At 46.6% G+C, this 26,982-nt stretch overlaps 1 protein-coding gene across 2 annotated transcripts in view; it reads right to left on the reverse strand.

Moving 5' to 3' along the window:
* Positions 1 to 26,982, reverse strand: part of FZD3 (frizzled class receptor 3) — a 92,930-nt gene that overhangs the window by 27,270 nt on the left and 38,678 nt on the right. For both annotated transcript variants that reach the window (XM_034766746.1, XM_034766748.1), the window contains exons 3-4: positions 17,003 to 17,199; positions 12,233 to 13,250 (exon numbers count right to left, since the gene is read on the reverse strand). In XM_034766746.1, coding sequence (XP_034622637.1) covers positions 12,233 to 13,250; positions 17,003 to 17,199 — 1,215 coding nt within the window. The remainder of the gene's footprint in view (positions 1 to 12,232; positions 13,251 to 17,002; positions 17,200 to 26,982) is intronic.

The following is a 26,982-nucleotide window of genomic DNA, read 5'->3' on the forward strand; positions in this document are numbered from 1 at the left end:
TTAATATCTTTATTAATGATCTGGAGGATGGTGTGGACTGCACTCTCAGCAAGTTTGCAGATGACACTAAACTAGGAGGCGTGGTAGATACACTAGAGGGTAGGGATCGGATACAGAGGGACCTAGACAAATTAGAGGATTGGGCAGAAAAAAACCTGATGAGGTTCAACAAGGACAAGTGCAGAGTCCTGCACTTAGGATAGAAGAATCCCATGCACTGCTACAGACTAGGGACCGAATGGCTAGGTAGCAGTTCTGCTGAAAAGGACCTAGGGGTCACAGTGGACGAGAAGCTGGATATGAGTCAACAGTGTGCTCTTGTTGCCAAGAAGGCTAACGGCATTTTGGGCTGTATAAGTAGGGGCATTGCCAGCAGATCGAGGAACGTGATCGTTCCCCTTTATTCGACATTGGTGAGGCCTCATCTGGAATACTGTGTCCAGTTTTGGGCCCCACACTACAAGAAGGATGTGGAAAAATTGGAAAGAGTCCAGCGGAGGGCAACAAAAATGATTAGGGGTCTGGAGCACATGACTTATGAGGAGAGGCTGAGAGAACTGGGATTGTTTAGTCTCCAGAAGAGAAGAATGAGGGGGGATTTGATAGCAGCCTTCAACTACCTGAAGGGGGGTTCCAAAGAGGATGGAGCTCGGCTGTTCTCAGTGGTGGCAGATGACAGAACAAGGAGCAATGGTCTCAAGTTGCAGTGGGGGAGGTCCAGGTTGGATATCAGGAAAAACTATTTCAATAGGAGGGTGGTGAAACACTGGAATGCGTTACCTAGGGAGGTGGTGGAGTCTCCTTCCTTGGAGGTTTTTAAGGCCCGGCTTGACAAAGCCCTGGCTGGGATGATTTAGCTGGGAATTGGTCCTGCTTTGAGCAGGGGGTTGGACTAGATGACCTCTTGAGGTCCCTTCCAACTCTGATATTCTATGATTCTATGTATTGGAGCATAAGCTTTCACCCATGAAAGCTTATGCTCCAATACATCTGTTAGTCTTAAAGGTGCCACAGGACTCTCTGTTGCCTTTTACAGATCCAAACTAACATGGCTACCCCTCTGATATCTGAAGCAATATTATCCATATACCTCTGCCATTTCCAGATTGGGAACTGGAAGTTTACCAAGACTGTGGCAAATCCAGAATATGTCTGCTAAAAACTTGGACCAATCTTGCAGGAGGACTTCAGTCCTGTGTCACCTTATGTTCCAACTGTAAGGACCACACCTGGCTCCCAGCGAGGTCACTAAGCAACCCAGCAAGCTCAGCTGGACCCAATAAGCCTTCTCCAAACAATTGTGTCTCCTGATTGGGCAAGAGCGCCTGCCGCCTGCTACTTGGACCATACACTGGCAGCAGCACAGCAGCTGCTCAACATTTCCATGCCCACAGCCATATTTGGAGTCAGGAAGGAATTTCCCCCTAGATCAGATTGGCAGACACGCTGAGGTTTTGCACCTTCCTCTGCAGCATGGGGCATGGGTCACTTGCAGGTTTAAATTAGTATAAATGGTGAATTCTCTGTAACTTGAAGTCTTTAAATAATGATTTGAGGACTTCAGTAACTCAGCTAGTGGTTAGGAGCCTATTTCAAAAGTGGGGGAATGAGGTTCTGTGGCCTGCAATGTGCAGGAGAGGTCAGATGAGATGATCATGATGGTTCCTTCTGACCTTAAAGTCTATGAATCTGAGCTTCAAATAATGGAGGAAAGAAGAATTCGTTAATGATAGCTGAAGTGGTGAGTGGGAATAAAGAGCTTCCATAAAAATATATCAGCGTAAGTAGTAGTAATTCAGGGAGAGAGTAGGCATATTAATAAATGAGGAAGGAGATGAAATTGAGACTTAAAATAGGTGAGATACCGAGTTCCTTTTATAGTCTCTCTTTGACAAGAACTAGTGTACAAAACATTCAACAAATAAGAAGGAAAGATAGCCCTGTTCAAATAATTAACAAGAGAAGGTAGGAAAATATTTGGAAAAATTACACATATACAGATCAAATAGTCTGGATACTATAGTGGAAGAAAAAGGACCTCTTATAGATCTTCAAAAATTCTCTGCCACAAATTTGTCAGACTGCATGAATGACTGCCGTCCGTCTGTATTCTTAATATACTGCAAGACATCTGCATGCGGAGGTGATGTGAGAACATGTAGTGTCCCCTTCATTTATATCCCAAGAGTGACTAGGGCTTGGTGTACACTACCACTTATCAGGGGGTAGCCGTGTTAATCTGTATCTACAAAAACAACAAGGAGTCTGGTGGCACCTTAAAGACTAACAGATTTATTTGGGCATAAGCTTTCGTGAGTAAAAACCTTATGTCACTCAGAAGTGTGAATAAGCCACCCCACGAACAACATAAATTACACTGATCTAAGCACTGGTGTGGACAGCACTATGTAGGTGGGAGACCTCTTGTGGAGGTCGACTTATTATGCTGACAGGAGAGCTCTCTCCTGTTGGCATAGTCTTCACCAGACGTAGTGCAGCTGCGCCACTGTAGCACTTCTAGTGTAGATTACCCCTTAGAAGTGCAACACAGAGACAGGATAACTGATATTGTTGGAAAAACAACAAGGAGTCTGGTGGCACCTTAAAGACTAACAGATTTATTTGGGCATAAGCTTTCGTGAGTATTGTTGGAGCTACAAGTGAGCTATCTGGGCAATTAGTTTGAATGAACTGCTTTTCTTAAAATCTGAAGTAGATACGAGAAATGAATTGATTCCCCTCTATGAAGTGGTGCAATATCTTCTGTGTTGATTTCATTTTGATTAACTTAGTTGATGAGGGGTACAAAAGAAGTCTATTTTGATATTCAGACTTGCTGAATGACTTCTGAGTAAACTGAGCTCCAGAAAGACTCAGGCTATGTCTATACTGCCACCTTTTAGCGACACAGCTGCGCCAACAAACCTCCCCTCCACCCCCCGAACGAGAGGCAGTAGCTTTGTCGACAGGAGAGCTCTCCCACTGACAAAGTGCTATTCACACTGGCACTCGTCATCGGTAAAACTTTGAGTGTGTGTTTTTTTTTTCCACATCCCCGAACAACAGAAGTTTTACCGACAGAAGTCCAGTGTAGACAAAGCCTTAGATTGTGGTTTTCCCTTTTAAATGGAGCCTTCATTGAGAATAGGATAATTACATTTAACAAGCATCAGCTTCTTAGGGCAGATTTAAGCAAATCCATTACCTCTACTGTGAGGAGTTCTAAATAATACCTTGTTTTTTAAAAGGAAAACCTAGATTTTATTATATATATATATATATATATATATATATATATAAATAAAATCGCTGTACCATACACCAATGACATTAAATGTTTTAGAAATCAACCTGATGCTACATTTCTTAACAAAGCTTCTTTTCTGTATTCAAGTTAACTCCTTTCCCCCCATTCTTTAAAAAGCTATGGTAACACAGTCAAAACAACTGTATTTTTAAAAAAAATATTGGCAACTCCTGTGATTTATGGAACACGCTGCAAATGTTGCATATTTCTTCAAAGAAACAAGGTGAAAACACCATCCCAACTTATTCTGCATCCCACAAGGCAGAGGATTCAACATTCAAACAATTACTTCTTGTCACTGGTTTCGGCAAGATGTTTACATGCCTCCGGTTTTCTTCTCCTCTTTGGTCTGCAAGTGCAATTGTTCTAAAGCACTTGTGCATGAAAAAGTAGTGTCAAGTGGGGTTACACTTCACTGCAGCCATGGGAAGAAAAAGTCTGTTGCAAAACTATTTCTTAGGGTGATTCAACTACATTGTTACAAATTAAAAATTGCATTTCAATTCAAACTTCCACCTGAAAGTTAAATAAAATAAAATAAATAATTAAAAAAAAAAATCAAGGGTAACACTCTCCTACAATATTTGTATTTGCTTTTATAGCCTGCGATTTCCAAGGAATAATTCCCCGTTACCTGTTATTTTTCTATGGCAAAAACAAAACCAAAAAAAAAACCCAAAGAAACAAAAAACATACTTGCAGAATTGGAGCTAAATCTTGTAACCGTTACCCTTAAACTTAGGCAAAACTCCCATTAGCATCAATGCAGCATGGGATGTGTCATATACAGTTCTAATGGTTACAGCAGATGATGGATTCAGGACTCCTTGGTGTTATTCCTGGCTCTGGTCCCCGTTACTCTACCACAGGGGTGGGAAAACTTTTTGGCCTGAGGGCCACATCTGGTAGAGAAATTGTATGGTGGGCCATGAATGCTCATGAAATTGGGGGTTGGGGTCAGGGCTCTGACTGGGGGAGCATGCTCTGGGGCAGGGCTGGGGATGAGGGGTTTGGGGTGCAGGATGGTGCTCTGCGCTGGGACTGAGGGGTTCGGAGGGGGATCAGGGCTGAGGCAGAGGGTTTGGGCGCCAGGGCTCAGGGGTGCAGGCTCCAGGCAGCACTTACCTCAAGCAGCTCCTGGAAGCAGTGGCGTGTCCTCCCCTATGGCTCCTATGCAGAGGCGTGGCACCAGGCTGGTGGCTCTGTGCACTGTCCCGTCTGCAGGCGCCACCCCGGCAGCTCCCATTGGCCACAGTTCCAGGCCAATAGGAGATGCAGGGGCGGTGCTTGGGGCAGGGGCAGCGTGCAGAGCCCCATGGCTGCCCCTACGCTTAGGAGCTGGAGGGAAGACATGCTGCTGCTTCCGGGAACTCCTTGAGGTAAGTGCCGCCTGGAACCTCTAGAACACCGACAGACCCTGGTCATCAGTGGGCGGGATCGAACCTGGGACCTCTGGAGCTTAGTGCATGAGCCTCTACCGCGTGAGCTAAAAGCTATATGGCCCTTAGCTAAGACTGTAGAGCAGACTCATTTAACTCTAAGTGGTCTCAGTGCCACTAGATGGGACAGAAGACCACATCCAGGTGGTGTGTAGCTTACACCTGCACCCCTGAGGGCCCCCCCCTTGCTGGAGTGGGGCAAACCCCACACCCCACTCCCCAGCGGGAGCTTGAGTGTCAGATTAAGAGTCCTGATGGGCCCGCCACGGCCAGTGGGCCGTAGTTTATCCACCCCTGCTATACCCTGTCACCTGCTCATCGGATTCCCTCTTCAAGAGGGATCCCCAGTGTTGAAGGGACTCTAGGGGAATATTTATATACCTTCTGTGTTAACTTCCTTCTGTTCGCTCAGGAAAGCAGGAGGAGATGCAGTTTTCCCAACTCTCAAAAATCATGAGTCAGGCTCACCAAAAATCATGAGTTTGGTTTAAAATCACCAGTTTATGTAAAAATAATAGATTTGGTGGTTTTTATTTGCCTTCTGGGTTTTGAGCCTTTACGGTACACTGAGATCACATTTTGAAGCTTTCTCCATAGCCATGAGGGCTAGAAACGTACTTTTTCTTTAAGAATGAAGGCTGAAATTATCACATCCACTTGACTCCAGGAGCTGGGGCTTTAAGGAAAACAATCATCATTAGACTGGAGGTGGGAAATGAAGCACTAATCACCCTTACCCAGCCCCTCCCTGCTTTTGAAATTTTTATCTTTTATGAATAAACCTTTTAAAACAAAACATACAAAGCCAGGCATTAGCTATTGATGAGCCAAAACTGTCAAACCGTAGCGAGGGAGCGTGGCCTCCCCCCAGATAGCTGCCAGGCCCTGGAGACACCGAGGAGCTGTTGGGGCTACCATTAGCCATGTACCCTGGCAAGACAAACGACAAACCCGGAACCCAGCTACCTCCTGAACGGGAGTGTAGGAAGGAGACCAGGGAATAGGTTCGGCTGCATTACTGATTGCCAGCTGGCCAGCATGTTGCGGCTTGATTCCTCGTTGACCTAGTGGTGGAACACTCCGCCACTGTTAGGGCTCTGGGCTGTGATGCAGTGAAGTCAGGTGGGCCTGTATTGCCCTACCCCCTGCCACCCTACCCCTGGTACATGGCAGCCTCCCACCTTTAGGCCAAGAGGACTGCGTAGGTCTGTGGTCCACCAGAGCCAGGACGCCAGATGGTTTTGCTGTCTGCCCTGCCAGAGAACCGATCCCCCTAGCTGACTGAAGGCCAGAGCCCCTTCACTGTTGGTGTCCCACCGTGCTCGAGGGCCGGGCCGATAGACTCATTGCTGCTCTGCCTGGACTGCAGCCTTGGACCTACTAACTGTTGGCTCATTCCCCCCTGAACTGAGTCACTCCAGAGGCATCGTAGCAAGGGGGCGTGGCCTCCCTCCCTGATAGATGGGGAGACCGCTGCCACCGCCTTACAAAAAAACAATACACAGTTGAGGTTTTTGGCTCAACTAGAATTTTGTAGTTTAAAGACAGCTAAATAAGGGTATTTTTTTAAAAAAATTGCATTAATATATTGAAAATAAGAAACGCCTGAAATTTAGGTGAACAAAAACACTGATATATCCTTAAGTCTAAAAATACCTGTAGATGTAGACGGGAAAGGTTAATAAAAGTAACTTTAGTCACAATAATTTGATCCGATCTAGTAATTCTGCTTCCAGTCAATAACATTTCTCTATGAATTGTAATCTAAAATTGCTTTAAACTAGAGTCCTAAATATGAAAGGCCACTAAACTAATAATTTCTTGTAACAGATCAATTATTTTTTCCCACCTCACATTTAAAAATATATGCTGAACTACAGGGATCTTAAGATTTTCTAACTGTATATTAAAGGGGGATTGTAAAAGTTGGTAGGAATAATTCACTCCTACCCCATGAATTTAATACATTTCCCAAAAAAATATGCTTTAAGCATATTTAAAACCTAAGTAACAATCTGAATCCTTTCTCCATACCACTTTAAAAAAAAATGTTGTCACAAGTAAAATGCAAGTAAATCCTCTTCAATTACATTAGAGATTGTCTCTAACAAGCCATAGATTGAAATTATTATTTTTTGTTTCCATAGTGAGATAATTCACAATCTGAAATGTTGCCCTCCATCCAACTTCCAGCAAATCTCCTCAGAAGCGTGTTCGTATGTGGGATCTTAATTGCAATTCAGACGGGCTGAAACAGCACAATGTGACCTAAAATACTTTTATACTAATACCTGGGAGGACAAAGGATAGAACCAAACAATTCACAAAAGAACGTAACAGATTACTACACATGCTCACATTCCTCAGGAAAATGTACTGCTGCTCTCAAAAACAAGCACTGATTATAAAGATTATATGAACCAATTCATTCCAGAGCCTGAACTACACTCAATGCAAGGTTCAAAGTGACAGCATAAAGGTGATTGTGTCTCTGACCTGGGGCTTGCCAGGCCTGGCTAGCCCCTCATGTAGGTTAGAGCACCCTAAGGGCTTGCCTTTATTAGAATCCTGGCTGTGATGGCCCTTATAGGCTGTTGCGACAGACAGGAATACCCCAGCCACATCTCCTACATCTCTTATTCCTATTCTTTAGTTGGAATAAAATAATGTAATTCTATAGAAACCTTGTCAACATTTTAGCAAGTCATTATGCCATGGGCTTAAGTGCTACTCTCTTAACTGTAACACAGTTTACTCTTAATGGGACAAAACCCTGAAGTCCTTATTTAGGCATAAATAACTGAAATCATTCAGTGTTGCCTGAGTAAGGACTGAGTGAGGATTTGGCTCAGGGAATTCCTCCCTCCCCCACAAAATAGAGCCTCTACAATTCAAACATGTTAAAGATTATTTAAAGAGAGATATGCACGACTATCAAAACATACTAAAAATCTTAAAATTGGCCCCAAACCTTATTCTGTTTCTCAACAGCTTTGACCATCCAAGGATAAATCAATTGATTGCTATTTTGTAAATCTGTTCTAATTAGGGGCCTGGATAGCTTAAGTGGGGAAGCATGTTTAGCTTAAGAAAAAGTTTCAAGGGTTAAAAGAAAAACCCTTCTAATATTCCATAGGGTCTACAGGTCCTTCGACCCAATTTGATGTTAATAAAACCATTATTGTTCTTCCATTGACAATATAACAACTCCTGCTGAGCTATTATAACATTAACGGTTTGCTGGAGATTTGAGTAGCATTTTTACCACATGCTGACATTATTCCACTAACCAGGATTTCTCATTAAGATGCTACACATTTCCATTTTTAAAATACTCCATGAATTCCGAGTAAGCAATAGCCCATCCAATTTTATACATTACAGAGCCAAAATGAGGAAAGAACAGCTTCAAGAATATTTAGATAAGTTAGATATATTCAGTTCAGCACGGCCTGATGAAATTCACTCGAGGATACTTAAGGAACTAGATGAAACAATCTCAGAACAGTTAGCAATTATCTTTGAGAATTCATGGATGGGTGAGGTCCCAGAGGACTGGAGAAGGACTAACATAGAAACATGCAAACTAGGGAAATGTGGTCTAGAATTACTATAAAGTCGGTGCACAAAAGGCTGAAAGACTGTATTATAAAAAGAGTAGTTATCAATGGTTTGTTATCAAACTGCGAGGTCTCATCTAACAGGGTACCGCAAGGGTCTGTCCTGAGTCCAGTACTATTCAATGTTTTCATTAATGAGCTGGATAATGGAGCAGAGAGCATGCTTATCAAATTTGCAGATAAGCTGGGAGGGACTGTAAGCACTTTGGAGGATAGGATTAGAATTCAAAACAATCTTGACAAATTGGAGAATTGGTCTGAAGTCAACAAGATGAAATTCAATAGACAAGTGCAAAATACTTGAAGGGTTAAAATCCATGTGCATTTTATATAACAACCTGGTATATGGATTGTGCCAGCTCTTTTCCAGACCCAAAATCCAGAGGCCTAGCAAATAGTGATTAGCTAAGAGAAAGCTGGGGTAAACAAGATAACATTGCCTTTGCTAAGATATGCTTGGTCAGTAGAAATGCCAGATGTTGAAGCAATAACTGAATAATTATGTTTCATCCAATGTTTCAGATTGAACAAAGGATCCCTGTTCCTATTGTGTCAGTCTCTTCTGTAGGGAACGTTCTTCCCACAGATCCAACCTTGAGTTTATGAAAATTAGCACGTCAGTATAAAATATGGCATCCTTCCACCTCCCTTCCCAGGGACCAATGCCCTGCCTTAAGACATAAAGGAGACAATCTGTATTATCATATCCTTTCATTGTTTCTTTGCTATAACCCCTAGGAATGTACCTGTTGGACAATCAAAGGAGTTGCTCCATTCTTATGGACCCTAAATCAGAATTCAACAAATATATTTTATACTAATAACATTTTATCAAAGTATTAATTAAATGTTAACTTGCTAACTTGAGACCATGGGCGGAGACATTATGTAACCTTTTAACCATTGGCTAATGTGCTATCTTGTCTTGCTGCAAAACCTATCCCGGGGTGTGGAACTGCCTACCCCGTCACCTTCCCCCGCCCATGGAAAATCTATATATTCTATTGTAATAGACACTCTGCCAGCGCTGTGTGTAATAAACTCCTATGCTTTGACCTCTACACAGTGTGGACATAAATCCACACTGTGTAGAGGTCAAAGCATAGGAGTTTATACTTCACTTAAAGGGAAAAAAAAATACTTCACTTAAAGGGAAAAAAAAAATTCCAGATAGCCAGTTTTCCCCCATTTTTTAATTGTGCTAGTACTGCCGAAGAGGGTCTGGGAATTACAGTGGATCAGACAGACAGAATATGAGTCAATATGATGCAGTTGCAAAAAAGGCTAGTATTCTGAGGCTAGGTCTACACTGGGGGGGGGGGAGGGGAGGGGGAAATCGATTTAAGATACGCAAATTCAGCTACGCGAATAGCGTAGCTGAATTCGATGTATCCGAGCCAACTTACCCTGCTGTGAGGACGGCGGCAAATTGACCGCCGCGGCTCCCCCGTCGACAGTGCTTACTCCTACCTGCGCTGGTGGAGTACGCGTGTCGATTTGGGGATCGACTCTCGCGTCCTGACGAGACGCGATAATTCGATCCCCGAGAGATCGATTTCTACCCGCCAATCCAGGCAGGTAGTGAAGACAAGCCCTGAGATGTATTAACAGGAATGTCCTATGCAAGACACAGGAGATAATTGTCTCACTCTACTCAGCACTAGTGAGACCTCAGCTGGAGTACTGTGTCCAAACTGGGGGTGCCACATTTCAGGAAAAACGTGGATCAAATGGAGAAAGTCCAGAAGAGAGCAACAGTAATGATTAAAAGTTTAGAAAACCTGACCTATGAGGAAAGGTTAAAGAAATTGGGCATGTTGAGCCTTGAGAAAAGAAGCCTGAGGGGGGACTGGATATCAGTCTTCAAATATGTTAGGCACTGTTATAAAGAGGACAGGGATCAACTATTCTCCATGTTCACTGAAGGTAGGATAAGAAGTAATGAGCTTAATCTGCAGCAAGGGAGATTTAGGTTATATATTAGGAAAAACTTTTGAACTATAATGACAATTAAGCACGGATATATGTTTTCAAGGGAGGTTGTGGAATTCCGGTCATTGGAGGTTTAACAACAGTTTAGTCAAACATCTGCAAGAGATAGTCTTGGTATACTTGGTCCTGCCTCAACACAGGGGGTTGGACTAGATGATCTATCAAGGGCTCTTCCAATGACTTTATCTCGCTTGAGTGCTCCCTTAGCATCTCAATCGTCCAGTGGCCCCACTGTTTTTTTTTAGTAGGCTTCCTGCTTCTGATGTACTGATTTTTTTTTTTTTTTTGGCTATTACTTTTTGAGTATGCAAGAGAAAACAAAGGGTTACAGGTAATAAAGGAATATCATCAAGCCATACAAAGTATTCCAAACCTTTAAGTGATATTTTTATGGCACTAAAACATGAACTTTGATGACCCAGATGGTTTTTCAACTGCTTTGGAGCTGAACACTGACATGGTATTTATACTAGTGTAAGTTCAGACACCTAATGGAACTCATGTTATATAACCCCCTTCAAATAAAGTATTGTGAAATGCTTTCCATTGAGATGCAAAATAGAGATCATGCTCTAGCAACTAACATTCTGAATGCTTTAGAAACTCAATGTTTTGCCACAACCACTTTAGCACAATAAAAGAAACTACGCTTCATCTGATCGACTACTCTCAGAGCCCGATTTTCCTCTTCTTTCTAAATCTAATTAGACCACCATCAAACTGGTGTAACAGTGGAGAGTCTGACATCTAGTATTCTCTATGGTATTTGCTTACATGGTAACTGTATCAAACAATGACAAGCCAAACCTGTTCTTTAAAAATAAACCTGATGAACTACAAACTCTGACTTTCTGTACAGGTTATTTCAGATAAGATTTTACACAATTGTTTTTGAAACATATATGGGTTTCCTGAAAGTGACATGGAAATCTGTGGTCTAAAACAGTGGCTCTCAACCTTTCCAGACTACTGTACCTCTTTCAAAGTCTGATTTGTCTTGAGTACCCCCAACTTTCACCTCAGTTAAAAGCTACTGGCTTCCAAAATCGGAAATAAAAATACAAAAAAGTGTTGCAGCACACTATTACTGAAAAGTTGCTTACTTTCTCTTTATCAAATAATTATAAAATCAATTGGAATATACATATTGCACTTACATTTCTGTGTATAATATTTAGAGCAGTATAAACAAGTCATTGTATGAAATTTTAGTTTGTACGGACTTTGCTAGCGCTTTTTATGTAGCCCACTGTGAAACTAGGCAAATATCTAGATGAGTTAACGTACCCCCTGGAAGACCCCCTGCATGCCCCCAGGGATACGCGTACCCCACTTGAGAATCACTAAAACATCATTAGGTACAGCTACAGTAGACCACAAAACCCTTAGAAATTGTTAATAAGCAGACCATTGATGAAATTCAGTTGCGCATTAGACTTCCCTTTAGGGCAAGGCTTGAAACAAACACTTGTTCCCCCTTCAAAAGACAAGCCCCATGACCCCGCTCTTGGAATTGGTATAAAAGGGCTCCTTCCTCTGTCCTCTTGTGGGTGCCATAAATAAAAACAAACAAAAAAACCAAGAAACTAAGAGAAAAGCATTATAAATCCCATTGACTATAACAAAAAAGGTCAGAATTCTTCAAGGCTCTGTCAAAAAGGTGCACTGCACATTTGCTGCATCCACAGAATTGTCCTGTAACAGCCTTTTTGAAGATTAATCAAATGCATTGATTAATAGAACATAAATAATGGCAAAAACCCTCCCCACCAGGAGCAGCAGCTGCTTTTCAGCAATAGATAGTTAAATACCTACAGAATCCCCTCCCTTCTCATTTCTTTGCATTCCTGAATATCGCGTATCAATTTCCTCACCTGATATGGGCATGGGATGTGATATTCTCTGCAGCGTTCTTGTATCCATGTTGTCTCCCACACACCTCGGAAAGCCTGCTCATAGAAATAGCAGCCAATTACAACCAAGAGTGGAACGAGGTACAGAACACTGAACACGCCAATCCGGATCATGAACTTCACCAGCTTGTCCTGGTTCTCTTTTTCTAATGGGATTTCAATGCGAACCCGATTGAGGGAGATAATGCCAGCTAGCAGCAGAGAAACTCCAACCACAACATACAGGCAGAGGGGGGCAAGAACAAAATATCGTAATGCATCCACATCATAGAGGCCAACAAAACACACGCCACTAATATTGTCACCTTCAATTTTATTCATTGCTAAAAGGATGATGGTTAGAGTTCCTGGAATGCCCCATGCACTGGCATGGAAGAGCAATGCTTTCTTCTCAATTGCTTCACTGCCCCACTTTGGCACAGCTGCCAAGAACCATGTGATGGTAAGAATGACCCACCAAACACTGCCAGCCATGGTAAAGAAATACAGCACCATGAAAAGCATGGTGCAAGCTTTGTTATGCGAGCCCTGTGTCACTGTGGAAGCCTTGTACTGTGCAGGGCTAGATGCATTGCACGCTACTCGGTCCTCAAGCAAAAAGCCAATGAAGAAAATTAATGACACCATCATGTAACAGACAGCATAAAATATAATGGGTCTTTCTGGATAGCGGAATCTTGTGACATCAATCAGAAAAGTTAAAAAAGTAAACAAGGTAGCAGAAAGGCAGACGATGGAAATCACTCCGATGAAATATCGGGCAAAGGAGAGCTCTTCACGCCTAAAGTACATATTTGGACAAGGAGGGGAACAGTCTCGTACCCTCAGGAAAGAATAACCCAGATCAGGGTCTATTTTCAACTCCCGGGGACACCAAAAGCCATAGTCCCTCTGCACTGCCATTGGGGCCTCTTCTGTGGGCTCTCCAGCTAAATTGAGGTCTACGAGACGAGGGTAAGGCTCATCACAGTCCGGGAATCTAAAAAAAAAAAAAAAAATTATGGGAATTATATATGTATATTTACCCATACTCTAGATATTCTGTTCTACTTTATGTCTCTAGCTTTAGAAAACAACTGGATGGAAAACTAAAAATCTACACAAAAAAGGTAATCCGTGAATCATATGGACATAATTTGATTCTCCCTCTCTATTACTGGGTACAGCCTGATTCAGCACAGCATTTAAGTGGATGCTTAAATTTCAGCCTGAGTAGTCTCACAGAGGTGACTCAATAGGGTTACTCACATGCTTAGCATGTACATAAATGCTTTGCTGAATTGGGATTTAAGCTCTGTCAGGGTGCTTAGTGCTGTAGACACACAAAATGCCAAGTCTCTCATCATGAACAGTTTACAGTGTTTGTAAAAATGACTGCTTTAATTTGCCATAAAACAAGATTATACATTTCATGTTTTAATTTTAAAAAAGTTGCCAAGCAAAGTATTATGGTAGTGTGCCAGCAGCACCGTAGTTAAGGCAGAGCTTTAGTTTTGCATCTGATAGCAGCTAAGTACTACTGGCAGCTATACACCTTTCTTAAAAACAAAAAGTATATTCTTTTCTCTACCCGGTGTTGCAAGTCAATTTTATTGCAAGTCTTGTAACTCTTTAAATCTGTCACTTGATTGCCCCATTCTTGCCTTCTCTCATGAAAGTTCCCTTATCCAAGGTGTACACCTTCCATTTCTTTCAATGAGGTGGATACCAGGCAAGATGGTTGCCATTTTATGAGAGTCTCTGCAAGTAGACAGTAGACTCTCTGGGAGTAAGGCTGTCTAGTAATATGGTCACCAACTCTCACCATTTTCAATAAGACTAAAGCCACTATGGTTAGGTATCTAGACAGACACTGAGGAGACAAGGAATTGCCAGGAGCAGTAGAAAAGCCAAAGAGAGGCAGAAGGCAAACATGGTTAGCAAGAAGAGACTGAGTGGAGATACTGGAACGTGAAGAGCCAGGCACAGGAGAGCGTGGGATAGGTCAGGGTAATGCACAGTGCAATGGAAATACTGATGTGTAGGGAAAAAGGTTGAGGGGGTTCTGGGGAAAAACAGGGTAGACCACAAGAACATGAAAAGCAGGAGGGACACTGAAGAGGTACAAGAGGAGAATGAGGGTGGGGGCTGAGGAGAGCTCAAAAGGAAGAGGGAAGGCTCATAGAATAGCAGCTTCCAACCCCAGGGGCTAGGAGAGAGTAAGTGGAGTCCTCCTTTGAGCAGCCAGCAAGGAGGTCCAATTTTTATGTCCTTAAGGTTCCATTTTGAACCTGAGAGAGAGAGACACACACACATTGTGGGTTGGTTCAAAAACTGGAAGACAACAATTAAAAAAACCTCAAGTTTGAGGGTCTGACTCATGACTTTTGAATGCTTGGCACTGACAACACTGTCTACAGTACTATTGCAGTTGTAATAGTAGTAGGGATAATGGGAAAGTTAGATTAGGCAAGATCCAAGTTTAAAAAACAGTCTTTTTGGAAAATTAGGAATGAGTCACTAACAAAAAAAAAAAAAAAAAAAAGTCTCCCTCCCCCCAAATCCCCCTCCCCCCCAACTTTTACATATACTTGAAACTGGCAAAGAATGCTTAGCAGGACTCCATCTGTAGACCAATACCACTTTTAAACGAACTAAAGGATAGAGGAATTACAGAGAAAAAGGTTACATGCTGTTAAAAAGTAGCTCAAACAAGAGTTGCCATTGGATTTCTGGAATGTTGACACTGAGCTCTCTTCCCTAATGCCATAAGTGAAAGCAGATAGAGTGTGTGGGATTTACTGGACACAGCAGATAGGGAATGGATGCCCATATTCTTGGGATGGGGACCTGAGGAATAGGATGACTTGGAGGAACTAGACCCCTCTCCAGAGTCTGGAATTGGGGCAGTCTTTGCCATTAAGTTCTCAAAGTCTCCCCTGGATTCTCATCAGCACAAGGGAGCCCTTACAGTACAGTACCAATGCTTTGGCAAAAAAAGCAAACTCTAATCTGCCTTAATTTTAACCTCACCACAGATCTACAGATCTCTAAGGTCAGCTCCCTTTCCACTCCATTCAGGAACCATTTCCTCTTATCTGTGCCCGTGTTTCATTATAGTCACTGGAGTGACCAAAAAAAATAAAAAAATCAGGAAGGAGGCAAGTTTCAGCTACACAAGGGTTACCATATTTCAACACTGAAAAATGAGGACACTCCAAGGGGGCCCTGACCCTGCCCCAACTCCGCCCCTTCCCCACCCCCAGCCCCGCCCCAAACTCACCTCTTCCCCAAAGTTCCTGCCCCAACTCTGCCCCCTCCTCTGAGCACCCCGCATTCCCCCTCCTCCCTCCCACTCTGATCTTGGTGGGGGTTGCTAAGTGCTTCCCTGCTCCCCATTCACCCTGCAGCCTCCGCACCCCTGCCGCCCCTGTAACCCCCGCTCCCCACTTGCCCTGCAGCCTCTGCACCCCCCCGACCTGCAACCTCTGTGACCCGCGCTCCTCACTCGCCCTGCAGCCTCTGCACCCCCCCTTGCCCTGCAGCCTCTGTGACCCCTGCTCCCCCCTGCCTGCCCTGCCCCTGCTCCCCCAGCAGCCTCTGCCTGGCGGGGACTTTGGACTCTCAGCGGCAACTGGGGCGGCGCGGGTCCCTGCAGCCCTGGCACACGCCACACTCCCCACCCTGCAGCCTCCTTCCTGCCGCCGCCGAGCACGTTCCCCGGCCCGTCTGTCCCCGCTGGAAAGAGCTCCCACGGTGCCGGGTTCCGAGCCATGCAGGGCGGCGGGGCCACAGGAAGGGTCCCTGCCCGCAAGGGATTCCCAAGCCGCTGGCTGGGCCCGGCCTCCCTGTGGTCCTGCGGGCTCGGCTGGGGTGCGCGGTGCGTCCGGCTGCGGGGGCAGCAGCGGCCCCTCCGCCATCTTCTGTGGCTGCGCTCCCCCCACCCTCCCCCGCCCGAGCTCGCTACAGTGTAGCCGGGGCGGCTGGGCTGCGCTGCAGACCCGGCGAGTCGTGCTGGGGCCGGGCGGACCTTGGCTTATGCCTCCCTATTTTCCCGGACATGTTTGGCTTTTTGGAAATTCCCCCCGGACGGGGATTTGAGGACCAAAAAGCCAGACATGTCTGGGGAAATCCGGACGTATGGTAACCCTAAGCTACACACAGCATGCATATACTCTGAAGTAGACTGTGATCATCATCTGCTCAATGTGCCACAAAGCTACTGCCTTAAAGTAAAACAGAAATGTTTTGTTTGCATTCTCTCCGGGGGGGTGCTTGCTTTTTGAAATAAGTATTTTTTTAAGTGACATTTTACTCTCCATTAAACACAAAAGACTAAAATGTACTCACTTCAGTTGAGTACAATTTTACAAGACTGGTTTTAAAAGGTATAAGATGTCAGCTATGGCTATCTAGTACAGCTTTATCCAGATTGGTGCACTGGTCAAAACAGTGTGGGGGAAGAAAATAAAATGGAACTGGCATACCAATTCCTTTTAAAATATCACACTTTATTTACCCTAATCACATATAGATATTTTCGGCATGTGGGCGTGTGTGGGGAAATGAGAGAAATATGAAAGTAGTTTCCTTCCCAGGAAACAAGCTGATACACTAAACAAAGGAAGGAAAAATAGGGTTATTGTTTTCCACTACAAACATGTTGCTGGACTGGAAGAGAGACATTTTAAAACATCCTGGAACACTTTAAATTTTTTTAGATGGTGGTTCTGAAAAAACAGAGTTGCTAACCTGCTGCATTCCATATCCTCTGGCCAAGAGACGCCAAACATCTCCATGAGTTTGGAACATTCGCTGTATGCACGTTGACAAAGCCTGCGACATGGGAGAGTGACACGTCCATACTCCATACAGACTGGAGCATATAGGGCACATAGAAATGGTCGAAAATCCCTGGAGCATTCCAGATTAACCATAGGATGAAACGGCTAGAAAAGAAAAGAATAATTAAATAGCGGCAGACTGCAGTTTTGTGAAAAACATCAGCAGTAAGCCATACTGTGTCTTATGAATCATTCCAGCCTTTTCCATCATTCTCCCAACCAAGAGCTGCCTTATGGAGAAGTTGGGAACANAAGAAAGAAAGAAAGAAAGAAAGAAAGAAAGAAAGAAAGAAAGAAAGAAAGAAAGAAAGAAAGAAAGAAAGAAAGAAAGAAAGAAAGAAAGAAAGAAAGAAAGTAAGAAAGAAAGAAAGAAAGAAAGAAAGAAAGAAAGAAAGAAAGAAAGAAAGAAAGAAAGAAAGAAAGAAAGAAAGAAAGAAAGAAAGAGAAAGAGACCCCATGCCACACAACAGTATCTATGTCTACCGCTGCTCTAAGAAATTAACATTCCTCCCCTCCAAAAACAAACAAAAAACAAAAAACAAAAAAAACAAAAAAAACAAAAAAAAAACCCTGCTTTCTTTTTTTGCTTGTCTATAAAGTACAGAGCCACCACAGCTGCCTACTTACTAGGATCCCCCAGGTTAAATTCTACTAGTAATGTCCCACCCACCTTCAAGAGTGCTGAACAATGCAAGTTGCTCTTTGGGGTAAGAAAACATTACATGGTTTTATACTGTGATTTTAAAGACATTCTTCCTAGTCAAAAGCTAATGATCTTGGATATAATCATCCTCATGTCCTCACTTCCTTCCCTTAGTCTTTGTTTAGCAGAGCTGGACTCTGCATTTTTATTGCTTTTGCAAAGTACACAGGCAGGATACTTTGTATTCTATTTTTCTCATTCATCTTACCCAACCAACTATACACACTCCAGGCCAGGCAGCTGAAATTTCAGCTGTCATCACAACTGTATCCCTAGATGGGAACTGGGCTGAACATGACTTGAAGTCACGGTCATTCCTATAAATTCACCAGTGGATACGAAAGGCTAACTTCCTTTAACCTGCAAAAAGTAAATCTAGTTATTGTGAAGCCATGTTAGATGTGTCACAATTACTGACCAGCCAAGTATTTGAGTTTCTTTGGGAGAGAAAGCATTAATAAGTGGTAAGGCCATGAAATCAGAGCTCGAGGGTAAAAATAAGACAAAGTAGGGGGCAAAACCAACAATGTTTCATTTCATGTATCACCTCATGACAGGCATAAGTAATACTGACTGACAGCAATGCTTAACTACAGCACTGAAAGAAAATCCATCACAATTAACCCAACACAAGGCTGTCAAAGTGGATTTCAGAGGTGAAAAGTTGAAAACTTGACAAGTTATTTGCTTTCTTGGCTACAAAAATAACAGGCAGTGGACCTCACATCTTTTTCTCCTGGGAAGCTGGAAGGAACAGAAATAACTACGGGAAACTAGGGGGTTATGGCTTTTTAAAAGACTTTAAATGGATTCAGAACCAAAGTTGCAAATGTTATTAACCTGTGTTATCTTATTACTTCCATCTTCATTTTTTTCAGCTGTTTTTAGGCTCACTTATGGCTGCTCTTTAATTAGGTGCCCAGCTCTTCAGGACAGAGACCATATCTAATTATGTTTGTATAGCACCTAGCACTATGTGGACTGATGGGACCTTTGGACACTGCTACTAACCTGTACTGTGACTATTGTTCTTCAAGATGTTTTGCACACATCCATTCAAGTGTGTGCATACCGAGTGCACTAGAGTTGGGTACCACTAGGAAAAAATCTCCATTATGGCATTGCATGCGCCCAGTTGCCTTGTCCTCATGCATGATGGTATGAAAGGCACAGCTGCCCCAGACCCACCTCAGTTCTTTCTTACCAGACTAACTCTGATAGAGGGGAAGAAGGGTGGGTCATGGCATGGACATGTGCAATGTATCTTGAAGAACAAAACTTACAAAACAGCTTAACAGTTTTTTTTCCTTTGACTAATTGCACATGTCCATTTCCCTTCAGGTGACTAACAAGCAGTTCAATCAGGAGGTGGGTTTTGGAATCTCTCTCAATAACAACTGAAGAATCACTTGTCCAAACTTGGCATCATCTCTGCAATAGTGAGATATGCACCAATAACCAAGTTTCAGCTCTACAAATGTCTGATACAGGTACTTGAGCCAAAAAAAGCTGCAAAAACTGCTTAAGATCTTGGAGATCATACATTGGCAATGTCATAGCACCGATGTATGCAGAATGAAATCCTCTGTGTCGAGACTGGAAGGCTTTTCATCCTGTGTACAGCTGACACAAACAGCTGTGATAACAATCTAAAAGACCTAGTTCTGTCACAGTAAAAAGCCAATGCCCTCCTAATATCCAAGGTATGTAGTCTCTCCTCATCCTTATGAGAATTGGGCTTAGGAAAAAGTTGGCAAGTTAATGGCTGAATTGAGGTGGAATTCTGATACTACTTTAGTTGGAAATTTCAGATGCAGATGTAAGTATACTTTTTCTTTATAAAAAACTGTAATAAGGGTCAACTACTAACGCTCATAACTCCGCCACCCTTCTCAAGGAGTCAATAGCTACCAAAAACACTACTATCATAGAGAGATACAGCAAAGAGCAAGCAGCCATTGGTTCAAAAGGTGGACCCATTAACTTAGTTAGCACCAGATTTAAAGTTCCAGGGAGAAATGGGAACCATGATATGGGGATATAACCAATAAAAGACGGTTACTCACCGTTGTAACTGTTGTTCTTCGAGATGTGTTGCTCATATCCATTCCATTAGGTGTGTGCGCGCCGCGTGCACGATCGTCGGAAGATTTTACCCTAGCAACACCGGCGGGTCGGCTGTGGAGCCCCCTAGAGTGGCGCCTTCATGGCGCTGAATATATACCCCAGCCGACCCGGCGCCCCCTCAGTTCCTTCTTGCCGGCTACTCCGACAGTGGGGACGGGGGGCGGGTTTGGAATGGATATGAGCAACACATCTCGAAGAACAACAGTTACAACGGTGAGTAACCGTCTTTTCTTCTTCGAGTGCTTGCTCATATCCATTCCATTAGGTGACTCCCAAGCCCAACTTAGGTGGTGGGGTCGGAGTGAGACATTGCTGTGTGCAAAACCGCTGACCCGAATGCAGCATCGTCCCTGGACTGCTGCACTAGTGCATAGTGGGCTGTAAACGTATGGACTGATGACCAAACCGCCGCTCTACAAATGTCCTGTATCGGAACATGTGCCAGGAAAGCAGTCGAGGAGGCTTGGGCCCTCGTGGAGTGAGCGGTGAGGTGCGGTGCTGAGACACCTGCCCGGTCATAGCAAGTCCGGATGCAAGACGTAATCCAGGAGGATAGGCGTTGTGAGGAGACCGGTGAGCCTTTCATTCGGTCGGCCACTGCAACGAAGAGTTGCGTCGTCTTTCTAAAGTGCTTTGTGCGGTCAATATAGAAGGCCAGGGCCCTGCGTACGTCCAGGGAATGCAAACGTTGATCCTGGCGAGTGGCATGTGGTTTGGGATAAAAGACCGGGAGAAATATGTCCTGGTTGATATGAAATGGAGAAACCACCTTAGGGAGAAAGGCAGGATGTGGGCGAAGCTGCACTTTATCCTTATGGAAAACTGTATAAGGGGGCTCGGATGTAAGCGCCCTGAGTTCAGAAACTCGCCTTGCTGAGGTGATGGCTACGAGGAAGGCTGTCTTCCAGGATAGGTACAAAAGTGAGCAGGTGGCTAGTGGTTCGAATGGAGGACCTGTGAGTTTGGAGAGAACCAGATTGAGATCCCACGTCGGGACGGGATGACGCTGTTGCGGGTACGTCCGGTCTAAGCCCTTGAGGAATCTAACAACCATCGGGTTAGAGAATACCGAGGACGCGAGTTCCCCTGGGTGAAAGGCCGATATAGCGGCCAGGTGAACTCTAATTGAAGATATCGCCAACCCTTGTTGTTTTAGGGAGAGGAGATATTCCAATATGAGAGGAATGGGTGCCTGCAACGGGGACGTGGCTCGTTGTTCGCACCAACAGGAGAACCGTTTCCACTTGGCCAGGTACGTGGTCCGTGTTGAGGGTTTCCTACTGCTCAGCAGGATCTGTTGGACAGAGTGTGAGCATTGCCGCTCTGCCTGGGTGAACCATGGAGCAGCCACGCCGTGAGGTGGAGTGATTGCAGGTCGGGGTGACGCAGCCGACCGTGGTCCTGAGATATGAGATCCGGACATAATGGAAGCGGGATCGGTGTCTGAACCGAGAGTTCCAACAGTGTGGTGTACCAATGTTGTCTCGGCCACGCTGGAGCGACCAGAATTATCTGTGCCTGGTCTCTGCGCAATTTGAGCAGTACCTTGTGGACCAGAGGAAACGGAGGGAAGGCATAAAACAGGTGGTCTTTCCAGGGAAGGAGAAACGCATCCGAGAGGGAGCCCGGAGCTCGACCTTGTAGGGAGCAGAACATGTGGCACTTCCTGTTGTCTCGGGATGCAAACAGGTCTATCTGGGGAAACCCCCACTTCTGGAAGACGGAATGTATGATGTCCGGACGGATAGACCACTCGTGCGTTTGGAAGGACCTGCTGAGTCGGTCCGCTAGAGTGTTCTGGACTCCAGGGAGGAACGATGCCGTGAGATGGATCGAGTGGGCGATGCAGAAGTCCCACAGGCGAATGGCCTCTTGGCATAGAATTGACGAACGTGCTCCTCCTTGCTTGTTGATGTAAAACATGGCCGTGGTGTTGTCGATGAGAACCAACACACAGCGGCCACGTAGGAGATTGAGGAATGCCTGGCACGCCAGGCGTACCGCCATCAGTTCCCGAACATTGATGTGCAGGGCTAACTGGGATGCAGTCCACAGGCCCTGGGTATGGTGTTCGTTGAGATGGGCGCCCCAACCCAGAGATGACGCGTCTGTGACCAGGTGCAGAGAGGGTTGTGGGGCGTGAAATGGCATCCCCTCGCAGACCACATTGTGATCTAGCCACCAGGTGAGGGAGGCCAGGATCGAGTTCGGGACCGTGACCACCAAGTTCAGGCTGTCCCGATGTGGACGGTATATTGATGACACCCAGGTTTGAAGCGGGCGAAGCCGAAGTCTGGCATGCCTGGTTACGTACGTGCAGGAAGCCATGTGACCCAGCAGGGTAAGGCACGACCTCACCGTGGTAGTTGGGAAGGCCTTGAGCCCTTGAATGAGGTTCGTGATGGTGCCAAAGCGGTTGTCTGGCAGGATGGCTTGTGCACGTCTGGAGTCTAGAACTGCGCCGATGAATTCTATTCTCTGGGTAGGTTCTAGAGTGGATTTGTCCTTGTTGAGTAGGATGCCCAACTCGTTGAATGTGTGCACTATTCTGTGGACGTGAGCTTGAACTTGCTCCTTGGTGCGACCGCGCACCAGCCAGTCGTCTAGGTACGGGAACACCTGTACCCCTTGCCGACGAAGGTACGCTGCCACGACAGCCATACATTTCGTGAACACTCTTGGGGCCGAGGATAGGCCGAAGGGAAGGACAGCAAATTGGTAGTGCACCGTGTTTACCACGAATCGCAGGAAGCGTCTGTGAGGCGGGTAAATTGCAACGTGAAAGTATGCGTCTTTCATGTCGAGGGCGGCGAACCAGTCTCCAGGATCGAGGGAAGGGATAATGGCCCCCAAAGAGACCATGCGGAACTTCAACTTTACTACGAATTTGTTGAGTCCGCGCAAGTCCAAGATGGGCCGTAGACCTCCTTTGGACTTGGGGATCAGGAAGTAACGGGAATAAAATCCCCTGCCCCTTAACTCTATCGGAACCTCCTCTATGGCCCCCATGGCCAGGAGCGTAGAAACTTCCTGTATAAGAAGTTGCTCGTGAGAAGGGTCCCTGAAGAGGGACGGGGAAGGGGGGGAGGAGGGGGGGATTGAAGAAAACTGGATAGCGTATCCCCTCTCCACCGTGCGGAGGACCCAACGGTCCGAAGTTATAAGGGACCAAGCACGGTGGAAGTGGGAGAGGCGATCCCGAAAGGAGGGAGCTGGATCCTGGGGGATGACTGGGGCGCCGTCCTCGACCGCACCTTCAAAAGTTCTGTCTAGGACCTGAAGGTGGTCTTGGTGGCCCTTGGTTCTGACCGGGTTGAGGGCCAGCCCATCTTCTCCTACCACCTCGCCCTTGCCTTCTGGCAGGGTCCTGTCTCTGGCGAGGTGGAGGGGGGTAAAAACGTTGAGGCTGGGGCCTAAATGGTCTGCGCTGGGGACCCGCAACATGCATCCCCAAGGAGCGCATGATTGTCCTGGAGTCTTTGAGGCTCTGCAATCGAGAGTCCGTCTTCTCCGAGAACAGCCCCTGTCCTTCAAAGGGCAAATCCTGTAGGGTCTGCTGTAATTCAGGGGGCAAACCCGAGACTTGGAGCCAGGAGGTCCTGCGCATAGCGATACCTGTGGCCAGGGTCCTTGCGGCCGAGTCCGCTATATCCAGGGAGGCCTGTAAGGAGGTCCGAGCCACCTTCTTACCCTCCTCGACCATGGCTCCAAACTCTTCCCTGGACTCTTGGGGAATCAACTCCTTAAACTTCCCCATAGAGTTCCAGGAGTTGAAATTGTAGCGGCTCAGTAGCGCCTGTTGATTCGCCGCTCTAAGTTGTAGCCCTCCGGCTGAGTAAACCTTACGGCCGAACAGATCAAGCCGCTTAGCCTCTTTTGATTTTGGCGCTGCAGCCTGCTGGCCGTGGCGCTCTCGTGCATTCACTGATTCCACCACTAGTGAACACGGTTGGGGGTGTGTGTACAAGTACCCATAGTCCTTAGATGGGACAAAGTATTTCCTTTCCACCCCTCTCGCTGTGGGTGGAATGGAGGCAGGAGTCTGCCATATCGTATTCGCGTTCGTTTGGATCGTGCGGATCAAGGGTAACGCCACCCTCGATGGGGCATCCGATCCAAGGATATTCACGATCGGGTCGTGCACCTCCACTATCTCCTCCGTCTGCAGGTCCATGTTACGGGCCATCCTGCGGAGGAGATCCTGGTGAGCCCGAAGATCTATCGGAGGGGGACCCGTGCATGAAGTGCCCGCCACTGCCTCATCCGGAGAGGAGGAGGAGGACGCCTCCGGCGGTAGTGGATCCAAGGGGGGGGCCCGGTCCCCCTGGTCTTGGGTCGGAGCGTCACCTGTACTTGGGTCCACGGTGTCGGGTGGTGTGGACACAGAAGCCTCTACGCCTCCAGGCGGAGGCCGAGAGATGGTGGATTCTGGGGCCCTTCTGGCCGAGTGACCCGAGCGAGAGGTCGATGGTAGTGAAGCCCCTTGCTCCTGGTGGTACGCCCACGGGGTCCAAAACGACCAGTGAGATGGTCCATGAGGGTGGTCCTCTGCCCTCTCCTGCCAATGGCCCAAGTCTCGTTCCTCGGCCTGTCCCTGAGGGGGGTATGCCGATCTCGACAGGTCCTCCGATGAGCGAGATGCCGATCTTGACGGCCATGGCAGTGCCGCGCAAGATGAAACGATCCCCGTGGTCTGCGGTGCCGCACGGTGCCGGTCCGGAGATGATCTATCTCTGTGAGGTGCCGGCGATCGGTGCCGGGACCGCGACCGGTGCCGATGACCTCGTCGGTGCCGGGAGTCGGATCTGGACCTCGACGAGGACCTAGAGTATGCCCGGTGCCGGGATCGGCCCCTCGGCGTCGAGCGTCGAGCGTGGCGGTGCCGAGAACTACGTCTCGACGTTGACCGGTGCCGACGATCATATCGGTGCCGAGACGTAGAGCGGTGCCGCGAAGAAGATCTTGACCGCGAGTACGACCGGCGCCGAGGCGATATTCGGTGCCGGGACTGCGAGCGGCGTGGGGACCTGCTTCGGGACCTGGATCGGCGCCGAGGTTCCAGCCCTTGTGATGGAGGGCGCATCAAGGCAGGTTTCCCTCTTGACTGTACCGGGCGAGTCAGCGGTGCAGTCGGTGCCGGTGGTTGAGGCGGTGCCGGCTCCGTGAGAGCTATCAAGTCTCTCGCCGCCTCGAAGGTCTCCGGAGTCGACGGGAGACACTGTATCACCGCCGGCCTCGGTGGAGACGCTATTTGTACCGGACTCGACGGCCTCGGCGCCGGAGTCGACGGTGCTGGAGGCGCCTGTTTCCGTTGCTCCACCGGCGGACGCGGCTCTACCCCCGGCACTGGGGGAGCCGGCGCCTTCGGCACGGACGTCCCCGTCTTATGGGCTTTTTTATGCCCTGGGGATAATGACCGGCGCCGCGGCACTTGCTGTGTTTGCGGTGCCGACGAGGTCCGGTGCCGGGGAGGCTTGTCTGATGCCACTCGCGTGGTCGTCATAGCCGGTGCCGCCGGGGCACTGCGCACCGAAGTGCTAGGCGTCGGAGTCTGGCCCGTGGAAGGAGTGTCCGGGCTAAGTGCCGCCTCCATTAGGAGTTGCCTGAGCCGAAAGTCCCGCTCCTTTTTGGTTCTTGGTTTGAAGGCCTTACAGATCTTGCATTTGTCTGTTTGGTGGGACTCTCCCAGGCACTTCAAACAGGAGTCGTGCGGGTCGCTCGTTGGCATAGGCTTAGCGCAGGAGGCGCACTGCTTGAAGCCGGGAGCGTTGGGCATGAGCCCGGGCCCGCGGCCGGGGAAGAAAGGGGGAGACGACCCCCTTAACCCCTTAAACTATAATAACAACTATAACAAGTTTAAACTATTGAACTATAAACACTATAACTACAACTATAACTATAACTCTGAATGACTAAGTACGCTAGGGAGAGTGGAGATCAGCTATGCCGCGCTCCACAGTTCCAACGACCGTCAGGGGCGGTAAGAAGGAACTGAGGGGGCGCCGGGTCGGCTGGGGTATATATTCAGCGCCATGAAGGCGCCACTCTAGGGGGCTCCACAGCCGACCCGCCGGTGTTGCTAGGGTAAAATCTTCCGACGATCGTGCACGCGGCGCGCACACACCTAATGGAATGGATATGAGCAAGCACTCGAAGAAGAACCAAATTTCCTTGAAGGAGAATGAGAGTGCTGTCATGTGTCTCAGGAGGGGCATATGAGCCTACCTCAGACTCCGAGGATGACCATGAGTCACCTGACCATTAGAAACATGCTATAAATTGGGACTGGACAACAGGGGATAGATCACTCGATAAATCGCCCTGCTCTGTTCGCTCCCTCTGTAGCATCTGGCACCAGGATACTGATCTGACCCGGTATGGCCATTCTTATGTTCATGTTGGTGTTGTGCCATCTCTCTGTACTTTTTTGTCTGGGGCTTGGAATCCTTGCAAATCTGGCAGTAATCTCTAATGTGACCCTCTCCAAGGCACTTAAAGAAGGCGGAATGAGTGTCACTCACCGGCATAGATTTCTTGCAGCTGGCACAAGGCTTAAACACTGAGATGAGGCATAACTCAGTATCAGGTGTCAGCACCTGTAAATAAGAGGGAACCAACACTCCAAGAAACAAAGGAAACTTATACTAATCTAACTAACAAATACCACAAATTATTTACAGAAAGAGAAGATAAATGCCCTAGTGAGAGGATCCATGGGTCCTGAACCCAGGTCCTGGGGTCTCCAGGCAATCGCCGTATCCCCAATGCCATCCAGTGAGTTGCCAGGGACTGGCAGGCTCAGTGGATAATGGAACCCTAACCCTAAGAGAGGCAATACCCATAGCAGTCCTGATGGGAGAAGCGCCTGGTCCCATCCATCAATCTGGCTGTTCTATTTAAGCTAGAAAGGGGGCATAGAAAGTTGTCCATGCAACTGGTCCTGCTACATAGGACCCTGCTTTCTTGCCTGACTCCTGAGCCCTGCACCTGTTCTGACTCAGATGCCAGCTCTGATACTTGACTCAAATCTCTGAATTTGATTCTAGCTCTGACTCTCA

Source organism: Trachemys scripta, chromosome 3 (assembly GCF_013100865.1).
Source record: "Trachemys scripta elegans isolate TJP31775 chromosome 3, CAS_Tse_1.0, whole genome shotgun sequence".
In the NCBI taxonomy this organism is placed as follows: domain Eukaryota; kingdom Metazoa; phylum Chordata; order Testudines; family Emydidae; genus Trachemys; species Trachemys scripta.